The following is a 22596-nucleotide window of genomic DNA, read 5'->3' on the forward strand; positions in this document are numbered from 1 at the left end:
CATATAATTATGGCCAATGATTGATGCAGATTTTGAAAAGTATTTTTTAAAATGTCCAATGTAGCATATAGTTATAGTGTTTAAGTTTTAAGATTTGTCATTTCCTCAATTCTACCATTTTTTACACATTTACAAGGTATCAGAATTATCCAAATTACTGGTAAGTCGTCTTTTATATGATTCCTCAAGCCCATTCCAACAACTGAAGGATTTCTTTGAAACCCTGGGAACTAATAGAAGTTCCATATACCAAAAATTCTTATAATATTGAATAACACTACTAATTAATTTATAATTAGGTTACATAGATTATTATTATGCATAATCATTTCAAATTAGTTTAAATTCATTTTTAAAAGCTTAGAAAGTAATTTACAGATTGAAAGATACCAGTTGTTTTTAATAGTGCCGTGTGCGATATATGAACTAGTATTGTGTTCACCAACACAACAGACTGCTAGCCAAGTGGTTTACAGTCTTTTACCTTGCCCCAAAACTCTGAGAACGTAGATTGCATAGTAAGCGGAAGGTAATTGCAAGGAGTTGGAAAATATAACTCTCATTATATTAATAGAAGACTTCATCTATAATATTGGCTATAAACCTTATGGGGCAACTAATATATCAGAATAGGATGTTCTCTTGTCTAGTTGAATAATAAATGGAGCTTTTGCCTTGAAGATGGTACAGTCATTCAGGCCACCCACACTTACTTTCCTCTTTTTTTTCCTTCCTTTTTTGAGCTCAACCCATTTTTCAACTGCTCTAAAATGGGAGGCAATATGTTGCCATTGTGTTGTAGAGAGAAAGAAATTACTTTTTCAGTTCCCAGGAATTGAACTGGAGGGATATCTTGTGATTACCTTTTCACAACTGGAATATAACTTCCTTTCCTTCCTCCATATACCGCTCCCTCTCTGTTCATGTCCAGGCTCACACATGTTTTCAGATCTGTGTACCTGGAATACATTCTCCAACACTTCAGCATGAGTGTTAGCAGAATGCAAAACAGATGGGCCAGCAGTTGCCAATGTTATCTTCTGGCCAGCTCTGGCAAGTCTCTCTTCTCTCTCCTTTCTTGGCATGGCAGAAATATCTGCCTTTATTTAGGGCAGCCTGTATTCCCTGCCATGCCTCTTTTCCTCTGTTGCATTGTAGGCTAAATGCTATTTATTTGCTCGCTGCGGAGGCTGTAGGTGAGTGCAACCAACAATTAACATTTCCAAACTTGTCGGGTTTAAATTTATTTACCTTGCCTATTAAATATTTGGTCACAGTATCAGCCAAGTCATTTCTTTTCCTAGGGAACACTCATTTTCACCCATATCTGTAGATGTCTTAATATTTAGTCCCACAGTTTGCCAAGTGCTTTACTTTTTAGGTTTAATTCTGTAAAAAAAAAAAAAAGGTTAACTCTGATAAGTTCTGAGAATGAAATGATGACTCCCGGTCTTTATTTTCCATTACAAAATTCTATTTTCTCTTAAAAGAAATTTTGAAAAATAAATGCTTGATTGTCTACTGAATTGAAATTATAACCTGAAGGAGTCAGAGTTTCTACAGATTGCAGTTTCTTTCTTGAAAGTGACACATTCAAACATGGGCTTGTTTTCATATTGTTACTGCTCACTTCAGCGGGGTTTCCATTGGATTTAATTGTTTTGGATGCTACCCAAACATATTCTTTTTCACTGATCTTGTCCTCTTGTGCCTTTGATTTTTTTAAAAACAAAGGTTTGAAGAGGATTTTTTAAAAATTCATTTTACCCATTGTGACCTGCAAAATAAATCATACAGGAAATCAAACTGGATTTAGCTATATTTATTTAAGTGTTTGTATTTCAGTCACTGTCGTTTAATGATTAGACTTCTTACACAGACTTTTAATTCAATGCTATTAAATTTAGCATCATCTTAATATTGTATCTTCTGCCAAGGGAAGTGGCTAAGGGACCATCGATACAGCCAATATAAACAATTGGGGTGTGAAAAAGAAAAATATGAAACAATGTTTTGCCCTTTTACTTCCATGGAGATTTCTATTAACTGCTAGTTTGATTTTTAAAGTCTAAATAGCAAATTATGTTTACTAATTTTTCTCTATCCACAAAGATAACTTGATACACTATTTTTCCAACGTTCTTATAAAATGTAGCACTTTTATACTAGTAAGTTTGCAAAGCATGTAACATCATCCCTGACTAAACAACCTTCTCAGATTTTTTTTCTCAAATGTCAAATTTGATGATTCAGAGACTACAAGAAATTCAAACAATCCACAGTATTAAGAATAAATCACACAGTTAATTTCCAGACGTTATGTGGAATATTAACCATGCCATTAAGGATTATATGTGGTGCTTTGTAAATGCTTTCATCTTTACACAGACCTTACAGCTGTTAGGTTGCTTGCTGTGCGCATGTATCAAGTGTATAGGGGAAAAAAGGTATAGGAAAAAGACTACCTTGCTTGGCCACTTAATCTAGCAATATCATGAGAAATATTGTGTAATCATGAGTTATATTAGGGAGTCAGAGAAGTTTCCAGTTTTGTAGGTGACTTTGAAAATTAATTAACATTGATGTACATTAAAGTACCTCCTTAAATAGCATATAAAATGTCTTCATGGTATGCTTACATGCTACATCACTAAGAGTATTTAATCAAATGTATATTATATCAAGTCTTAAATGTATTAACTTGGAAGTATTGCTGTTGCTTCATTGTAGAAACATGACTGAGTACAGGGATATAGTTACATTTGATTGATTGCATTCAGCAGTGGGTTTTTGCTCAACCATGGAAGAAGATACAGGTGGTCCTCGACTTACAACATTTCATTTAGTGACCCTTCAAAGGTACAACAGCAAAATACAACAGAAAAGTGACTTGTGATGGTTTGTCATATTTATGACCATTGCAGCATCCCCATGGTCATGTGACCAAAATTCAGATGGAATTTTGAATAGAATAGAATTCTTTATTGGCCCTGTGTGATTGGACACACAAGGAATTTGTCTTTGGTGCATATGCTCTCAGTGTACATAAAAAAACAAGATATATTCGTCAATAATCATAAGTACAACACTTAATGATAGTCATAGGATACAAATAAGCAATCATACTAGGAAACAATATCAATATAAATCGTAAGGATACAAGCAACATAGTTACAGTCATGCAGTCATAAGTGGGAGGAGATGATGATAGGAACGATGAGAAAACTAATAGTAATGCAAACTTAGTGAATAGTTTGACAGTGTTGAGGGAATTATTTGTTTAGCAGAGTGATGGCGTTTGGGAAAAAACTGTTCTTGTGTCTAGTTGTTTTGGTGTGCAGTGCTCTGTAGTGTCGTTTTGAGGGTAGGAGTTGAAACAGTTTATGTCCAGGATGTGAGGGGTCTATAAATATTTTCACAGCCCTCTTTTTGACTCATGCAGTATACAGGTCCTCAATCGCAGGTTGGTAGTAAAAGATGCTTGGCAACTAGTTCATACTTATGATGGTTGCAGTACCTTGGGATTGTGTGATCAACTTTTGCAACTTTCCGACAAGTAAAGTCAATGGGGAAGCTAGATTCACAGAACAACCGTGTCACTAACTTAACAACTGCAGGGATTCACTTAACCACAGTGGGAAGAAAAGACGTAAAATGGGGCAGAGCTCACTTCACAAATGTCTGACTTAGCAACAGAAAGTTTGGGCTCAATTGTGATTGTAAGTCGAGGATTACCTATAGTTATAGCAAGCCAAATCACAGACTAATTTTTATTAAAAGCAATGCATTGGGAAAACTGGTGGAATATGCCCTTGTGTCTACAATCCAAACTCTAATTGCGAAGAACTGGATCTTTCTAACTTTCATGGGTTTGTTTACAGTGTTTGGCCCATAGAATGGCAGTGCCAGGAAAATAAAATAGAGTAAATATCAAATGTTGAAAGTGTTGTGTAGCTGATCTTCATGAAAGAATCATAATGCCAGCATTTCTCACTTAGTTATTGATGGCCCTCTTCTTAAGGCTATAATCTCTTTATACCAAGCATCATTCTTCCAGTGACAACACCACCTGAACTCAATTATAGAAGACTTAAGGATAATGCTATCACACATTCTGGTTCGCTTTCAATAACGGGAAAAAATGATTCTCAAATTAAAGAAACTTATCCAATCCTAAAATATATTTGTACATCTCAGAACTGAAAAATGTTATATTTGGTAGCTGGTATTTTTGTTGTCATTGTTTTCTGCACCTATTTGACCACATAATTTTTTTTATCTATTACAGATCGGATTGAGAAGCATTCCACAATGCCAGATTCACCTGTGGATGTGAAGACACAATCCAGGCTGACCCCTCCAACAATGCCTCCTCCCCCAACTACCCAAGGAGCCCCAAGAACCAGTTCTTTCACACCCACAACATGTAAGGCAGAAACTATTGATCTGTCATTGACCAATAGAAGTACATTCAGTAAAGTGAACCAAATAAAACTGTCCCCTAACAATTATTGGTGTTTTGTGAGTGAAGTTTACACATAAAGTAGTGAAATTCACTCATGGCATGTAATTATACTTTTCTTCTATATATATATATGTTTCTGATAAGCAAAGTGAAGTTGCAGCAAACATCTTGAACTTTCTTTTTGCTTTCATGTTCTCATTTTGGATAGCAAGAGATAAGAGATAAACTTACTTTCTAAAAACAAGAGTCATAATATTAATTAAACTATTAATTGTCCCCCTCCACTATACAAATCTCCAGCATTTGCTTATCCTTGCTCATCCTTCTCTCCAGCTCAATAGTTAAGTCTATTGTTTGTTTGCATTGTAGCCTTCTGAATAAGAGTTGATAGAGAAAATGGTGATAGGGAAAAAAATGAACTTTTTTGACACCCGAATTAGCCATTTCCAATTTATTACATTTACTATATTGGTATATCTATCCAGCTGATTGTGGTAGATTTAAAGCTCACTCATTTTTAAAAGCAGCTCAACAACTATTTAGATTGGAAAGTTGTGCCTCAATTTGTAATAATTGTAACCCAACTTCTCTAACCACATAATGACAGGGATGCTATTATATATTTCTGTTTTTCCTGTTCTATTTTCAGAAGCATTGTTTCCCCACTGTCAGCAGCTGTCTGGTTTTTCCCTATTCTTATAGTATATTGTGATAAGTAACATCTGTATACATGCTCAGATAGGAGCAGTGCCAGAAAAAACCCAACAAGCTGTACTTCCTCATATTTCCCTATATTAAGGAGAGGTTATTTAAAACTGAAAAGTATTAGAACCACAAAAAATAAAGATATTAAAAATATATGCAACATTAATTCTTTCAGGTTAGAAGGGGAGGCTTGTGTGTGCATACACACGCACACAAAAAATACCAAAAATTAAATTTCTACCTACAACTCAGGTCCAGGTAATCCAGTCCAATCTCCTCCATGAAGGTTCTTCAGGCTATAATTTTAAAAAGTATAAAGTCTTCAATGAATTTGTTTCACTTTTTTATAACTTTTCAAAAATCCAGTGCAATTATGGCAAGCCTGGGCTCATGACAGATCCTTTTTTCTTTTTTCAGTCACTTCCTGCAATGAATTTATGATCACAGAATTCTGCTTCGTGGTATTGTTACTCTGTACTGTACTGTACTCTGTACTGTTATGAGATCAGTCTTATTCGCCTGGGTTTGAGTCTCAAAACCCTCTCAGTCTGGAATATTTCATTATACATTAAAGAGGTCCTTATAAAAAAAGAATCACGTCCTGAAAATTGCCCAGTCAATTCATGCTAAAGAATGAAGCACAGTTTTGAAAACCTGCACACTTTACATAATGTAACATGTGCAGGAACCAGGTTTTTATGGGGTTTTATGCACAGAGCCATACAATCAACACAATTGGGAATTTAAGGAACTTGTGATCAGACAGCAAATGCATTTTTTAAAAAAGAAGCCTTTCTCTTTTACTCTTTCTCATGGAAGCCAAGAGAGAAAATTAAAAACATACTAGTTTTGAGTCACAGTTTTAAGGAATGTGGTGGGTTCCTTATTTTAAACCCACAAGATTTCAATGTTATGGAAACAGTAATTATTGATTCTAAAAGTCTTTTTGGATAAACTCCATAAGGATGTTGTTTTGAAAAAAGAATGGTAAGAGTTTCCTAGGTAGGCCATCTTAATCTTCTGGAAGAAAGGTTAACTTTCAATCTAATGAATACTTACATATGTGTGTGTACATTTCAACAAAATGCTTACTTTGGTAATCAGGTTTTCATTCCATTAAAATGTATCATGTGCGCCTATTGAAGCCAACAATTATAATTGCAAAACTATATGCATGCAGAATTTACCTCCTGAAGGACAACAGGAAGCTGATATTTGCCTCCTATTTAAAATATCAGAAAAAGATAGTTATTCAATATGTTGTTCTCTTTTAGGATAAGATTAATGTTAGGGCTGAGAAAGAGCTGAGAGACTCATTTGGATTTTGAAAGCATGTTGGAAGAACCCTAAAAAAAATAGCTGGGATTGATAGTTTGCGAAATATCTACTATGATTGATGTAGTTTTGCAACTAATCCTCTGGTACCCCAATTTTAAATTAAAGTCAAGTAGGATAGGGAAGTTGTAAGTAATCACTCAAAGAATCCACGGGTCTGTTTCTGAGAATCTAATAAAAGAAAGCTATTGCCCAATACCTTTTTGAAATCTAAAGCATTTACTGCAATTTATCTACAGTATCTTTACTATTTAAGAAAACAACAAGTTAGTGAACTAACGGGATAATAGAATTGGAAGAGACCTTGGAAGTCTTCTAGTCCAATAGAATAGAATAGAATAGAATTTTTTATTGGCCAAGTGTGATTGGACACACAAGGAATTTGTCTTGGTGCATATGCTCTCAGTGTACATAAAAGAAAAGATCCTCTGCTCGAGCAGGAAACCCTATACTATTTTGGATAAATGGTTGTCCAATTGCTTTAAACCATTGCATTTCCCCATTGCTTATTTGTACAAAATACTGCCTTCAGAAATATTCTAACTTGGGGAAATATGAAACTGACAACATGTCTTTCTCTTCTTCTTTCCTTTTTTAGTAACTAATGGCACAAGCCATTCACCAACAGCTTTGAATGGGGCTCCTTCCCCACCAAATGGCTTTAGCAATGGCCCATCTTCCTCCTCCTCCTCATCTTTGGCTAATCAGCAATTACCACCAGCTTGTGGAGCTCGGCAGCTTAGCAAACTGAAGAGATTTCTTACAACTTTACAGCAATTTGGCAATGACATTTCACCAGAGATTGGGGAGAGAGTGCGTACCCTTGTGCTAGGACTTGTGGTGAGTGAATTAAATTATTGAATGACTCTGGATTTCTTTCTTTCTCTTCAGACTTTCCTTGAAACCTCCCTTTTATTTATATACCTGACAAGAAGATAAGTGGTACTTACATTTTATTTATTTCATTTATACCCCAGCATTCTTCCAAGGGGCTCAAAGAAGTGTTTTTAGCCTGATCTATCCTGTTGAGGCAAGTAAGTCTTAATCATAATGATTTGCCCAATCTTTGAACCCTGTTTGAACCCTGGATTTCCATAATACTCTAAAAAAAATCTTCCTGTTTCATGATTTTAGAACTACCCTGCACATAGTATGATTGGAATTTTAGGACAGAGAAGGAAAGTACTTTATCACATACCACAGATTTAATTTATGAGCTTGTTAGCACAAGGTGATGGCCGTTAAAAGGGGATCAGGTGTCTTCTTGGATCTTGGGAGCCATGGTGGTGCAGTGATTAGAACGAAGTATTGCAGGTTGACTCTGACTCTGCCCACTGCAAGGAGTTTGATCCAACTGGCTCAAGGTTAACTCAGCCTTCCAACCTTCTGAGATCAGTAAAATGAGGACCCAGATTGTTGGGGACAATATGCTTATTCTGTAAACAGTTTAGAGAGTGCTGTAAAATACTATGAAGCTATATGTAAGTCTAAGTCTTATTGCCAGTGCTGTATCAGTCACTGGTATAGAATTCTTATAGGATTTGCAACCATTTCTGCTAGACTTCCAATCATATATGTTTTTTGTTTCCAGAATACTATGGTTGTGCCACCATAAAAGGAAAATAATGGATGTTATGGTCTGATTCAGCATACCCCCTATGTTTTTGCATTCCAACAGTAGTAGATATTGAGCTTATGCTCTATTTAAATGAAGGAAGTGGGTTTATCAGTCTCAGATACTCAGATTAAATATAGGTTTCAGCAGAGCATTCACATATTTCTTTACTTGGATTGTGTATAAACAATGGAGAATCATGAGGTACTCAGAGGCAATATAGGTAGTCCTTGACTTACAACAGTTCTTTTTTATATTTTATTGATTGATTGATTGATTGATTGATTGATTGACTGTTTGAAGTTACAATGGCACTGAAAAAACTGACTGATGACCATTTTTCATACATATGACCATTACAGTATCTCCATGGTCACATGATCAGACTCTTGGTAACTGGCTCATATATATGATGTTGCAGTGTCTTGGAGTCATATGATCATCTTTTGCGACTGTCTGACAAGCAAAGTCAGTGGGGAAGCCAGATTCACTTAACAGCTGTGTTACTAACTTCACAACTTCAGTGATTCACTTAACCAACTGTGGCAACAAAGGTCATAAAATGGAACAAAATGCATTTAACAACTGTTTCACTTAGCAACAGAAATTTTATGCTCAGTTAGGTTGAGAAGTTGAGGCCCACCCGTACTGAAAATAGCCTTCGACAAGACAGCCGCATCTCATTCTGAGTTTACAACTGATTAACACACACACTGCGCTGTAGGAATTGAATCTCCACAAATCTTTATGGAAAATAATATAAAAAATCAATACATACTGAGTTATGGCTGGGCCATTATTTACTGTCTTGAAGCTCTGTACCAATAGCAGTATGAGTAGTAACTGTCATGCAGAGACAATTGACTGTTAAATAGATGTTTCTGCTAGTTTGGTACTTTCCCCAAATATATTATCCCTGTTCTGTTTCTCATACATGAGGTACAAACATGACTGCATAAAGACATGAATTTCAATGAAACCAGACCCTTTTTCCCCAGAACTAATATAATCTTAAAGGTAATCTGAATTACAGAAATACAACAATAAAAGTAGTGGTGGTATTTTTAATACTATATTAGTAATGTTTTTTCTGAGGTAAAGTGAATGCTACAACATTATTAATACAAAGCTGTTAAGAACAATTCTCTGTGTAAAATATTGCAAGCCTAATATATATTGCCAAAACATTTCTATTATCCATTTTACAGAGTCAGTTTTTTTTTTTCATTCAACAGAACTCTACTTTGACAATTGAAGAATTTCATTCCAAACTGCAAGAAGCCACTAACTTCCCACTGCGACCTTTTGTCATCCCATTTTTGAAGGTATTGCACAGATCATTGATCTGGAAACTATTTTAAACCATATCATTGCTCGGTCACAGATGTGTATTATAGTTCTGTTTTTTAAGTGAGTGAGGAAAATGATTCTCATTTTTAAGGGCTCCATTTTTAGCGTAAGTGGGATAAACTCTTTTAGAATAATTATTTCCTATATATTCATAGCTAACTAGATAGAATTTGTCAGCTCTGTAATATCTATTTTCAGTTATAAAATCATTTTTCAGTTGTGCTACCTCATACTCTGTTCAATCCATTTTCTCCTATGTATGGTTGATTGACAGTGCCTCCTTCAGCAGATATAGCTCCATTGATCCAACTCTTGCACAGCTTGGTTTATTTATTATAATAGTAGCAGTAAAAATTGAAATCGCCTAATAATGTTCCTGCCGTTTTAGTAACAAGGTTCAAGCTAAATTTCTGATACTCATATTTAAAAAGGTGGAAAACACTAGATAGATAGATAGATAGATAGATAGATAGATAGATAGATAGATAGATAGATAGATAGATAGATAGATGATAGATAGATAAGAGATGAGAGAGAGAGAAAGATCATTTCACACATGATGTGATAACATAATGACCTGGAAGCCCATACACAGATAGTCCTTAACTTAACAACAGTTCATTTAGTGATAGTTCAAAGTTACAGTGATACTGAAAAAAATTACTTATCACCATTGCTCACACTTACCATCATTGCAACATCCCCATGGTCACGTAATCAAAATTCAGAAATTTGGGAACTGACAATTCATATTTATGACAGTTGCAGTGTCCCAGGGTCATGTGATCACTTTTTGTAGCTTTCTGACAAGCAAAGCCAATGGGGAAACCAGATTCACTTAACAATCCTGTTACTAACTTCACAACTGCAGTGATTTACTTAAACCCTATGGGAAGAAAGGTCGTAAAACTCATTTAACAAATGTCTCGCTTAGCAACAGAAATTTGGGGCTCAGTTGTGGTCATAAATCGAGGACTACCTGTATATACTTTGAAAAGACTCTTCTCTGAAACTTATACAGTTGAACATTACAAAGACCAATCAGAATCATCTGGAGGATACAGTGCTTTCATCAAAATAATGAAAACAGAACCTTACTGCACACTCCACCTTACAAATACATATACTGTACATGTCTACAACATCACAGCAAGCACAAGGGGTGAAGCTTTTTCTCAGCAATATCTTTCATCCAGACAGTTAGGTTAGAACTGGTGATTTGGCTTATAATATATTGCATGTATTGTGTCAGCTGGCCAACAGAAAACCCTTTTTCAATCTCTTGCATTAGGAAACCAGATGTCTTGAGTTTCCCTTCCCCCTTAGATATCCTGTCAGAATCACCAGCTTCCTACAGCAAGGAACTAGTGATCTGAAACAAAATCATTCAGCACAGTGAAAGCCTCATTACTTTCCACTTCCTTCAAGCAAACTTGGTCAAGATTTCTGTGAGGAAGGGCTCTTCAATAAATATATACAGGAAACAATTTCAGCCTTTCCTCATATGTCACATTACTAAACGTGCCATTTGCAAAAGGTTCACTATCTCATATCAAAATTCAGTTAACTTCATATATTGCCTTATACACTGTAAGCCGCCCTGAGTCTTCGGAGAAGGGCGGGGTATAAATGTAAAAACAAAACAAAAACAAAACAAATATGGTGCCAAAAAAAAATGGAAAACACTGGCTCTACCAGGTTTTTATTTTATAAAAATGAATACAACAAAAGATAAAACATGCAGACCACGGGTCATATGGTTTCCCTCAGTTACATGAAATAAGCAATGCTGATTTATTGGATTTTATTTTCCAGGGTAGGAGGTTGGAGCAGAAAATTTAAAGACCTCTTTTAAAAAAGCAAATATTCCCAAATCCCTAAAATGAAAAAGAGGTTAAGAAGTAAAGCCTGTTTGCTACAGAAATATCTTGAAGTTTTGAATTCCCAGATTTTCCCTCAGGCATTGGGTCTGGATGGTAATTGAGTCTAGTGTATAAAGCTGCTGTTGTTATTAGATTTTTTGCTTTTTTTGCTTTTTTCCAATAGTGTATTGGGAACTTTGCTCAGCCACATTGTATTATTTATATTTAAATTTGGGAAATAGATATTTAAGCTATTATTTTTACTTTTTTGTTATCAGTTGTTGGCTTTTTTTCAACAGTCATATAATTTGATAATTATAATTTCTCACCTTTATTGTTTTTTTGTAAATATCTCAAGGTGGTGAACACACACATTACTCCTTCTTCCTCCTATTTTCGCCACAACAAAAACCCTGTGAGGTGGACTGGGCTGAGAGAGATTGGCCCAAGGTCACCCAGCTGGCTTTCATGGCTAAGACAAGACTTGAACTCACAATTTCCGGCTTTCTAGCCTAGAGCCTTAACCACTAGACCAAACTCACTCTGTATGTTCTCAATTTTCAATGTTTTATGGCTCGACTATGTTGAGATGGGCAGGCACTTAAACCATTTAAATAAAATAAGTAATCATCCATAGACTTTGTAACTCCTATCTAAAACAAAATCAACAATATTGCCTTCCCCAGTCCCAATTCATTATATATAAATTATGAGGTGGCAGTCCCATAGGAGCTTTTTCAAAAGGCAACTGAACTTTCTTGTTTTTCTTTGAAGATGTTTCGCTTCTCATCCAAGAATCTTCTTCAGCTCTGAGCTGAAGAAGCTTCTTGGATAAGAAGCAAAACGTCTTCAAAGAAAAACAAGGAAGTCCAGTTGCCTCTTGAAAATGCATCTTTGGGACAACCGTGACCTGGATTACTGCGTCTCTCCATAGACATGAGGTGGCAGAATATAAAAGAAATTACAAAGTATTATTGATTGTTATGTGATAAAACTTAGTATTTTACTGTTATATTGTAATGCATATGAAGCTGGGATGAATCTAGAATTATTTAATCAGAACAGATCTGCAAATAAAAAAAATACCCATAAAACAGAAACTTTAATTTCAATTCAAAAGCAATTCCTATCATTTTAAATAGCCACATGTCAAATACTTGTTATTCATTGTTATTATGTACAACGTTTTTATTCAGTTGTTTAACAAGACGAGTGGGGAGGGAGAAACATTCAGTTACAATTCTCACATCGAATGAGATTTTATTTTTCTGCGTGTCTTTAAGAGGGAGAAGTATTTCAGTGTTGCATTTCATCATATCTAAATATTATCATGGTGAAGTAAACAGCTTTAAAAAGGGAATACAAAAGAGAATAAGTGGGGGGGGGGACTGCAAGGATACTTCTAGACCTTTCCATCATTGCTTCACACCATATGGTTGTCATATCATTTATTTGGGATCACTAGAATCAAAGATGCAACTTCTCTTTTCTTCTTCTAATTTTAGTGCTTTTCCTCAAAGGAGACATTAATGACAAAAACCATATGGTTGTGGCAACACGGGCCTTAATAAGTGCATTGAAATGCTGCTGTAACAATATGCATTAAAGTCTTGTTTTCATTAAGCTAATGTAACTCACAGACCCTCAGTTCCATTTTGCATTTATGGAGAAACATTTACTGGAAGGATATTAGACACCGTTCTAATTACCTAATCTGGCACCAGAATTAGAGCAAGCAAAATTGCTTTGCATTACCATATTTAAAAAAAAAATTGGCAGAAGATGTTTATGGAGTCAGTAAATTAAACAGAGTACTAAGGGAAAGAGTGCATGTATTATGTCATTTGTATGTATACATTTGTTAATGGTCATGTATATGTCTCTCATTACTTATTTGCTTATGTAGCTATGCATATTTAATCTATCAATTATAGCATAATTTAATATATTCCCCAATCCCAATAGGTATTTTCAGTACAAATTTCTCTAATTATAGGTTCTTTTTTTCTTATTAATAAATATTAATTTAAAACAAGTTTTCAGCAATTCGTTGTGAATGTGCTTGATTTAATTCAATTTTAATAAAATATTAGAAGCTTACGGATCTCATCATTCCATTGCAAAGCTTGTTTATATTTTGTGACCAGGATTTCTTTTTCAAACACATATTAATTCCCTTTCTGGGGATGAGCCAAAAAAGCCTGGCCAAAAACATCTGCATGCAAGATGTCTAGCACATGATATCATTTTCCTAAATACCATTTGGGAATGATATTTAAAGACTGCATAGATGCATCCGTATGCAGGCTGAAAACACTTCCTACATAATGCTAGGAAGAAAACTTTGGTACAGATGGGAAGAGGATAGCAAGTAGATATGAGTGGGCTTTTAGATATATGTCCATATACTAATATGAGTTCTACCTATGCTATTTCAAAATGAAAACTTCAGAAAACTTCATGAAATTAATATTAATTTATAATCCTGTTTCATGTATCTGGTAGAAGGAATAGAACTTTTAATGCCTCTGAGAAGATAAATGTGGAAGCTTCCAATATGGGCACAAATTAGGAATGCACATGATGAAAAAGCCATCCAGAAGTTTCCTTGTTCACGTTTATACACACATGTACGCATGCAAAGCTTCTTTGGCTCAGAAAAAAATGTTTTTTTAAAAAAGTTTCTTATAAAAGTAGATATCTAGAATTAGTTAGCATAGGAGAATACAACATATGATGGATTCTGTAGCAAACAATCACCTTTTCAACAAGCTGCAAAACATGCTTGCTGAAATTTATCACATGGTACCTATTGCAGACAACTCATATCATATCACATTCAGCACAAAACATGAACATTAACAGGAAGGGACCTTGGAGGTCCTCTAGTCTAACCCCCTGCTCAAGCAGTTGTTTAAATTTTCCTGCAAATTCCAAGTTTCAAGAGACAATTCTTGATTTGGAAGTGCATGCTAATGAATTCTCATAGAAGAAAGAAAATTACAGAAGCTCTGAGAATCTTTTAAGATTACAAGAAAAGTTTTATTTGCCTTTAAGAACTCTCTCTTTCCCCCCTCCCTTCTTCTCTCGCTTTCTCTCTCCCCACTCTCTCTCTCATTCCTCTCTCTGTCTCCCCTCCTTCTCTCTCTTCCCCTCCCTCCCCTCTCTCCTCTCTCTCTCTCTCCCTCCTTCCCGCTCTCTCTCCTCTCTTTCATTCATCTCTCCCCTCCCTCTCTCTCCCCTCCTTCTCTTTCCCCTCCCACTCTCTCTCCTCTCCCTTTCCCCTCCCTTTCTCTCTCCTCTCTCATTCCTCTTTCTCTCCCCTCCGTCTCTTTCTCTCTTCTCCCACCTCTCTCCTCCCTCTCTCTTTTTCTCATTCCTCTCTCTCCCCTCCCTCCCTTTCTTCTCCCTCCCTCTCTCACTCATTCATTTCTCTCTCTTTCCCCTCCCCCTCCCTCCCTCTCTCTCTCCCTTGTGTTGTGTGTGCGTGTGTGCACACATGTGTACATATCTTTCTTTCCTCTCCTATCATCCTCTTCTGTCAAAGAGACCTTCACCTCCCCCAAGCACGCTGCAGTGTTTTTCCTTATTTCTGCCTGAGGCTGTACACAGCAGCTGGAGAAGGGCCAGATGGTCACAGAGGAGAGAGATGTTTGTTGTTCAGTATTGCAAAGCATATGATAGTTTTTCGTAGCCAGGAGAGTTTTGCTTTCCACTCTCCTTTCTAAAAAAGCCCCATTCAAAGCTTTGTATTATTGGCAAAGTTACCAAACCATTGTTTGTTGGCACTGGAACTATCAGTTTTGATACATTTTTTCCCCCAATGTTATCAATATTTAACATTGGGGGACAAGGTGATGACTTCAGCCCAGTGGTGAAATCCAATTCTTTTTACTACTGGTTCTGTGGGCGTGGCGTGGTGTCGCTTGGTGGGCATAGCAGAGGAAAGATATTGCAAAATCTCCATTCCCACCTCATTCTGGGGCCCAATCAGAGGTGATATTCGCCAGTTCTCCGAACTACTCAAAATTGATTCTCCAGAACCTGTCAGAACCTGCTGGATGTCACCCCTGCTTCATCCTTCACAGACCCAGTTTTCTCCTGATGTGTTGAGATTAGACATTGCAGAATGTTTAGTCTGCATAGACAAGTCATGTGAGAAGTAAAATCCCACCTTTTCGTAATTGAAATTACATTCCATTTTTATCTATATATTTGTGACAGAGCTAACTGCTCAGTGATATATGTCATAAGCTCCTTTTCTATTCTCCCAGGCCAATTTGCCCCTGCTACAGCGGGAGCTCCTACATTGTGCAAGGCTGGCCAAGCAAAATCCCGCCCAGTACCTCGCTCAACATGAGCAGCTGCTTCTGGATGCCAGCACCACCTCACCTGTTGACTCCTCAGAGCTGCTTCTCGATGTGAACGAAAACGGGAAGAGGCGAACTCCAGACAGGTAAACATCTATGAGTATTTCTTCCAGGTAAACTGCCTTTGCAATGTTTATTTTGTCAATTTTTGTCTCAACAGTATGCCTTCTTCTCCCTGCACGAATACCACAGATCTCCATCATCCAGCAAAAAGCTTCTTCCTGTGTGTAAGGATGGATGGATGGATGAGCATAAGCAAAGTAGACGGATGGAGGGATGGGAATGGAATGTGTTACTTTAGCTTTGCCCTAGCAGAACACTGGCATACAGTAAAGAAAAGCTACAGTCAGAAAATGTAGCCCTTGGAGTGAAACTACCCCCCTTACCTGTATTGGGCAGAAGGGATTTCAATGCATTGAGTCGCTTTGACTGCGTTTTCAAAATATTTCAAGAGGAACTGTAAAGAGAAAATGAGGGTCTGTTACATTATTTTATTGGACACATGTGAATAGAAAAATGTGATGCACAAAGGGAAGTGGATTTTGATTTAGCTCTTTTTATAGATTATGAAGTAATTTATAGTAATGGCACATTTGTCATTATTTGTTGTTGTTAGTGTGTCCGACCCATCGCAACCCCATGGACAACATTCCTTCAGGCCTTCCTGTCCTCCACCATCCCCCGGAGACCATTTAAGCTCATGCCAATTGCTTCAGTGACTCTATCCAGCCACCTCATTCTCTGTCGTCCCTTCTTCTTTTGCCCTCAATCTTTCCCAGCATTAGGCACTTCTCCAGTGAATCCTTCCTTCTCATTAGGTGGCCAAAGTATTTGAGTTTCATCTTCAGGATCTGGACTTCTAAAGAGAAGTCAGGGTTGATCTCCTCTAGGACTGACTGGTTTGATTGCCTTGCAATCCAAAGGACTTGCAGGAGTCTTCTCCAGCACCATAGTTCAAATGCTTCCAATCTTTGGCGCTCAGATTTTCTTATGGTCCAACTTTCACAGCCATACATTGCAACTGGGAAAACCATAGCCTTGACTATATGCACTTTTGTTGGCAGGATGATGTCTCTGCTTTTTAGTACGCTGTCTAAGTTTGCCATAGTTGTCATTATTATTATTATTATTACCCCACAGTTTATATATTGGAAAAGAATTATTATTGAATTCAACTGTAGTTTACATATTATTTGCAAATTATGTAAACATACTGGGTGTGATTTAATTTGCAGAGTTTTCACATTGAAGAATGCTCATACTCTAAAAAAGATCCACTTTTTTACTTCCAATGTTTTCATTTAGTCCATTAGAATATATGCAACTTGAACTACCCAGAATGTGGGGGAAAGCATACAAAATTTGCCAAAATATCTCACAGTAATGTAATTATTAACTACTAAGATTCCTATACATTCCATATTGGCCTGCACATGATTGTCATATTTGAGAATATTTGGATAAATGTGCTGAATATATTGAAACCCCAGATCTTGCATATGTAATAGAAGGGTCTCAAAGTTGCAGCCTTGTATAAAATATATTGAATGACCACCTGCTGGATGGCCCATAGATAGAAGAAGAGCAGCAAGCAAAGATGACCTGTTGGCTGGTTTTGGGTCACCACAGCATGTCTCCTGGCCACAGTAAGATATGGTTGGCTGGGCTGCACAGGGGTGCCCTTCAGAAATTCTGATTAGTTCTCCAGTCCATGGCGGTTGTGCTTTGGGGGCAATGCCACCCTTTTTGATCAGGGTGGGAGGGAATCAACACTTCTCTAGAGAAGACAGGCTAGAAAGGTTGAGCTGCATGAAAGAAAGAAGAAGGAAGTAGTCAAAGAGGAAGGACACTCTCTTTGTTGGGGAAGAGTGGGAAAAACAGTAAAAAACAAGAACTCTAGGCAGGCAGGCAGGCAGGAAGGAAGGAAGAAAGGAAGGGAGGAAGGAGATGGAAAAGAAAAAGAAAAAAGATTGTGGCAGCTGTTAGTTAAATACCATTTCAGTAGCAAAAGTGAAATTGTGTTTGATTAGTGAAATAGTTTTATTATTAGATTTGCATGCTTCTAAATCCTTCTAGACCTCCAGTGGCTTACAGTAGTGCATATCATGCAAAGTTCAGCAGGTCCCTGGGTTAACAGCATCCCAGTTTGAGGGAAAGGAGCCTATTGTAGCAAAGTTTGTGTTAAATACACAATGATTCAAGTTAAATACACAATGGTTCAAATCCATTGTACAATACTACTTATACAATAATACTATTCCAGCTGACATACAATTTAATTGAAGGACAGACCTTGGGAACAGATCTCTTTATTAAACTGAGGACTACCTGTAATAAAATACCATGGTAACCTGAACAAAATCCGTATAAAATATAGAGTATACTAAGATAATTCCTGCAGCTTGCCAAAGTGGTTCTTTTCTACTCCACTACCCATGGAATGGAGCTGAAATTAGCAGAAAACTTTTTTTTGTTGTATCTAGTTAATGATCCAGGCAATCACTTAACATCCACAACTGGAAATGCCAGGATTGTGGTTCATGAGCAAAATATTCACATTGGCATCTTATTTCATGCCAGTGGTGAAATCTGAACCGGTTTACTACCGGTTTGCTGGCTGCGCATGTGTGCTTTGTGCCAAACGCTCACTGTGCGCATGCATGCGCAGTGCGCAGCACGCAGCAAATACGAGGTGCATGCACACGTGCAGTGCACAGCAAAAGGAGGCATGGAGTTAGTAGAACAGCGTGTGGGGGGCATAATCAGCATTGGCGTGTGATCTTTTTATTTTTAAAAGCATTTTTTACAACCCATTTGGCCAAATAGGTTATAAAAAAATGCTTTTAGAAGTAAAAAAAAAAATAAGGCTGTGATGATCAGGCAGCTCAGCTGTGATAGTCAGAGCCTTTTTTTACCTTTTAAAAGCATTTTTTAAAACCTATTCCTACCATTCGGGTGGGAAAAGCGAGCAAGCAGGAAAGAAGCAGCAAGCAGGCAAGTGGGCGATTGGATGGGCATGGACAGGGTGGGGGCAGGGATTTTTGCTACCAGTTCTGCGAACCACCCACCACCATCGCTACCGGATCGGCTGATCCAGTCCGAATCAGGAGCCTTTCACCCCTGCTTCATGCCCACTTTACTCAATGATTGAGATTTTGGTCTTAATTGCAGTCACAAGTTAGAGACTATCATGCCCTTTCTATCTTGGCTGTATGGTCAAATAGAGAAAAATAAAAAAAAATTAGAATGGATACTGAAGATAAAAATGCCCATATCATATCGGTATTTTTGAAATTGCTGAAACATTGTTTCATTTTCTTCATGAATAGAAGTAAATTTGGCATCCTGAAGCAAGTTTTTATCAGCTACTTGCTTTCAAGAATACTCCTATTCTTCTGGAAGCAATGTAAGAACATTTTAAGGCAGGAATTTTATTCCACTTTTTGTCTTTTGGCTGAGGCTGGATTTAGTTTGGCTTTGTTTTATTTTTTGGCAATTTAATACATTATAAACACAAAGTATTTTTAAGTAGACCCATATTTAATAATTACCTCAATTTACATTCTCCATTTACATTTGTCACATTACATGCTATCTTTTCTGTTAAAATAGAAAAGAAACACTGCATTTCTTGTTTTAATTTTGATCTATGCCCCTCCTACCTTAATTACTTGAACAATAGCAGTAGCACTTGGACTTATATACTGCTTCGCAGTGCTTTACAGCCCTTTCTGAGCAGTTTACAGAGTCAGCAAATTGCCCTCAACAATCTGGGTCCTCATTTTACTGACCTTGGAAAGATGGAAGGCCATGTCAGCCTTAAGCCGGTCAGAATCGAATTCCTGGCAGTCTGCAGAACTAGCTTGCCATACTGATATTATATACAACTTCTACCTAGCTACCTACTTTCCTTCCCTTCTCTTCCCTCCCTCCCTCCCTCCCTCCCTTTCCTTCCTTCCTTCCTTCCTTCCTTCCTTCCTTCCTTTCTTTCTCACCATGTCTGCATATTAATTTTCTACCTCTTGCTTTATATCTATATGCCCACTTCGGCTGTATGCAAAGTTTTATGAAATACTGACAGCAAAGCTCTCAGTGAATGTTTTCTTGGTGCATATGGTCTGACATGGATGAGCAGCCACGGTGAGATTTTGGAGTCTATTAAATGAGCTCATTAAAAAGATCAATCTGTTTCTGTAATAACACTGGAAGCCATCAGTCACTGAATGAGAGAAGAGAATGACACCTGAGGAGACAACACATTTTTAATAATTTTGTTTGGTATATTAGAAACAAAGTGAGAAATGGGTATAGATATATGTATATATGCATATAAATCTGTATATGTATATATACAATTCTTTTTTTCAATCCCTACAGAAAATGTGTATGTTTTCTAAAAAGAAGAGCTCATATTTGTGCATTTTTTAAAAAAAAACTATTCATTTATATACAGCAGTGGTAGTCAACCTGGTCCCTACCGCCCACTAGTGGGCGTTCCAGCTTTCATGGTGGCGGTAGGGGTTTTGTCCGATACTGAAGCACTTTCCTTTTTTTTAATTGACTTAAAAAAAAAATTCATAGAATTATTTAAAAACATTTTCATTAGGTTTTCATAAAATTCCCCGTGAAAATTTAAATTTCTGAAAATATACTATTTGTATCGCCCGCACATTTAGTTCACGTTACGTAAGTGAAACTAAATGGCGGTATAGTGCGACTGCAAACAAAAGAGCCTCATGACATCATGGTAACATATGGACTAGGTGCGAATGGGAAAAGGATCTAAGTTTTGTAAACCAGTTGTGATGCATCTGCTATGAAAGCAAATGCTATTTGGGATGTATTAATAGGAGCAAAGAGTCCAGTTGATGGAAAGCAATTATCTCTTTTTTAAATAGACCCCACTTGGAATATTGCATTTGATTCTGGGCATCACAAAACATCAACAAATGGTAAATAAAGAAAAGAACTACTCAAATGGTAAAGGGGACTAGAAACCAAATCCTAGAAGAAACTGGTTTTAGTAATCTAAAAGTTGTCATGTAAAGACAGAACATGTCTTGTTATATGTTCTCGGTTGTCTGAAAAAAGAGGACTAGAATGAAAAGTTGAAAATACAGAGAAGTCGATTTTGGCTAGATCAGTAACAGCTAACCTTTTCTGGACCGAGTGCCCAAAGCACACGTATGCATGAATGCGTGCATGCCCAAACCCCCAAAATGCAATTCACGCATGCCCCACACCCATGTGCATGCCCCCGCACGTGCCCCGCCCCCACACTTGCGCACGTGGCCCTCGCGCATGCGATCTGCCCCCACATGCACCCCACTCATGCATGCACGCGCAGCCTCCCTGCATGCACCCCATCCCCTGCACATGTGTAGCAGAGATCCAATGAGCAGCTGGCTAGCGGAAGGCACATGTGCATGCACGGCGGAGCTGAACTGGGGTGACGGCTCGCATGCCCACAGAGAGGGCACTGCGTGCCATAGGTCCTTCATCACGGGGCTAGATATTAGAAGGGATTTTATATTGGTAAAAGAGGTCAACCAACTGAATGGATTTCTTTATAAAGTAGCAATAGAACTAAAGCACTTAGACTTATAAACTGCTTCACAGTACTTTACAGCTCTCTCTCAGCAGTTTACAAAGTCAGTGTATTGCCCCAACAATCTGGATCCACATTTTACCAACCTTGGAAGTATGAGTCAACCTTGAGCGTGGTAAGATTCAAACTGCCAAATTGCAGTCACCCAGCAGTCAGCAGAAGAAGGCTTCAATACTGCATTCTAACCACTACGCCAAAGCAGCTCTTCCTTTCCTACTATGTTTAGTAGTAGGTTTCTTCATTGGCAGTCTTCATTTAGTGGCTGGATAATCATCTGTATGAAATGGTTTAGTAAGTCCTGTATCAAGTGAGGTATTGTAATAGATGACCTTCCAACTTCATGATTCTATTATTTTATTGAACCAATTTAAAATGGAATAGCAATACACAGCTCAAAATAGTTGTTTAAATGTTAAGATTCAGATATGGTTCCCCACTTCTAAACTCTTGTCAAAAATATTTGCTTTACAGCTTTATAAACCAAAGCCAATTTTTCAGTTCCATCTTTCCAAAACAATCAAATAAAATATACAGGTTTAACATTTGGTATCTTCTGTCATAAAACTAAGATTTTATTTTCCTTATAAGGAGATAAGAGGTTGTTTTTTTTAACATTTCTATTACCATTGGTAGGTTTATCAAGGAAGAACGATCGTTTTGTCTGTAACAGCAATCACATGCAATAAATTTTAAAAAGTACAGAAAGTGATCAATGTGTATTTGCAGTAGGTTCTCAGTAGCTATTGAAAGAATCCAATTTGAAAAATGAAAATGATCATCTCAAAAGTACAGTAAAGTAAACATGTTATGACACTTTTCTTTCAACTTTACTTTTGCTTTGTCTGTCTCTCCATATTGAAGAAAAACTTCATTTCAACCTCTGCTTTAATGCTATTATACAAACATAGATATTTTACAAGTGGCCTTTGAATATGAAGTTTCTAAAATGCATCTGTAAAATATTTGAAATGTAAATAGAAGACTCTGCAGAATCCTGATTACTTGATGTGCAGTATGGATATAGAAATAAACAGATTTTTCCTGATTTGCCAAGATTTTTACATTAAAAATGATTATATAGGCAGTTTCTAGGTTAAGAATGTCCAACCTACAATGATCTGCTGTGTGATTTTCTCATGCTTCCACTTACATTATAGCTGAGGTGGGCAAGAAATATTAGAACTCTATTGATAAAGGCTGTAAATAACAGACTCTTGAAAGCTCAATTGCATTTCCCTCTTCTTCCCTCTTATACCGGAGGAAAATCAAAGCAAGACAAATGGTGT

At 36.9% G+C, this 22596-nt stretch overlaps 1 protein-coding gene across 7 annotated transcripts in view; it reads left to right on the forward strand.

Moving 5' to 3' along the window:
- RUNX1T1 (RUNX1 partner transcriptional co-repressor 1) overlaps window positions 1–22596 on the forward strand; it is a 171232-nt gene that overhangs the window by 104335 nt on the left and 44301 nt on the right. For all 7 annotated transcript variants that reach the window (XM_058175005.1, XM_058174998.1, XM_058175002.1 and 4 more), the window contains 4 exons: window positions 4289–4426; window positions 7104–7345; window positions 9356–9445; window positions 15607–15788. In XM_058175005.1, coding sequence (XP_058030988.1) covers window positions 4289–4426; window positions 7104–7345; window positions 9356–9445; window positions 15607–15788 — 652 coding nt within the window. The remainder of the gene's footprint in view (window positions 1–4288; window positions 4427–7103; window positions 7346–9355; window positions 9446–15606; window positions 15789–22596) is intronic.

Source organism: Ahaetulla prasina, chromosome 3 (genome assembly GCF_028640845.1).
Source record: "Ahaetulla prasina isolate Xishuangbanna chromosome 3, ASM2864084v1, whole genome shotgun sequence".
Classification (NCBI taxonomy): Eukaryota; Metazoa; Chordata; class Lepidosauria; order Squamata; family Colubridae; genus Ahaetulla; species Ahaetulla prasina.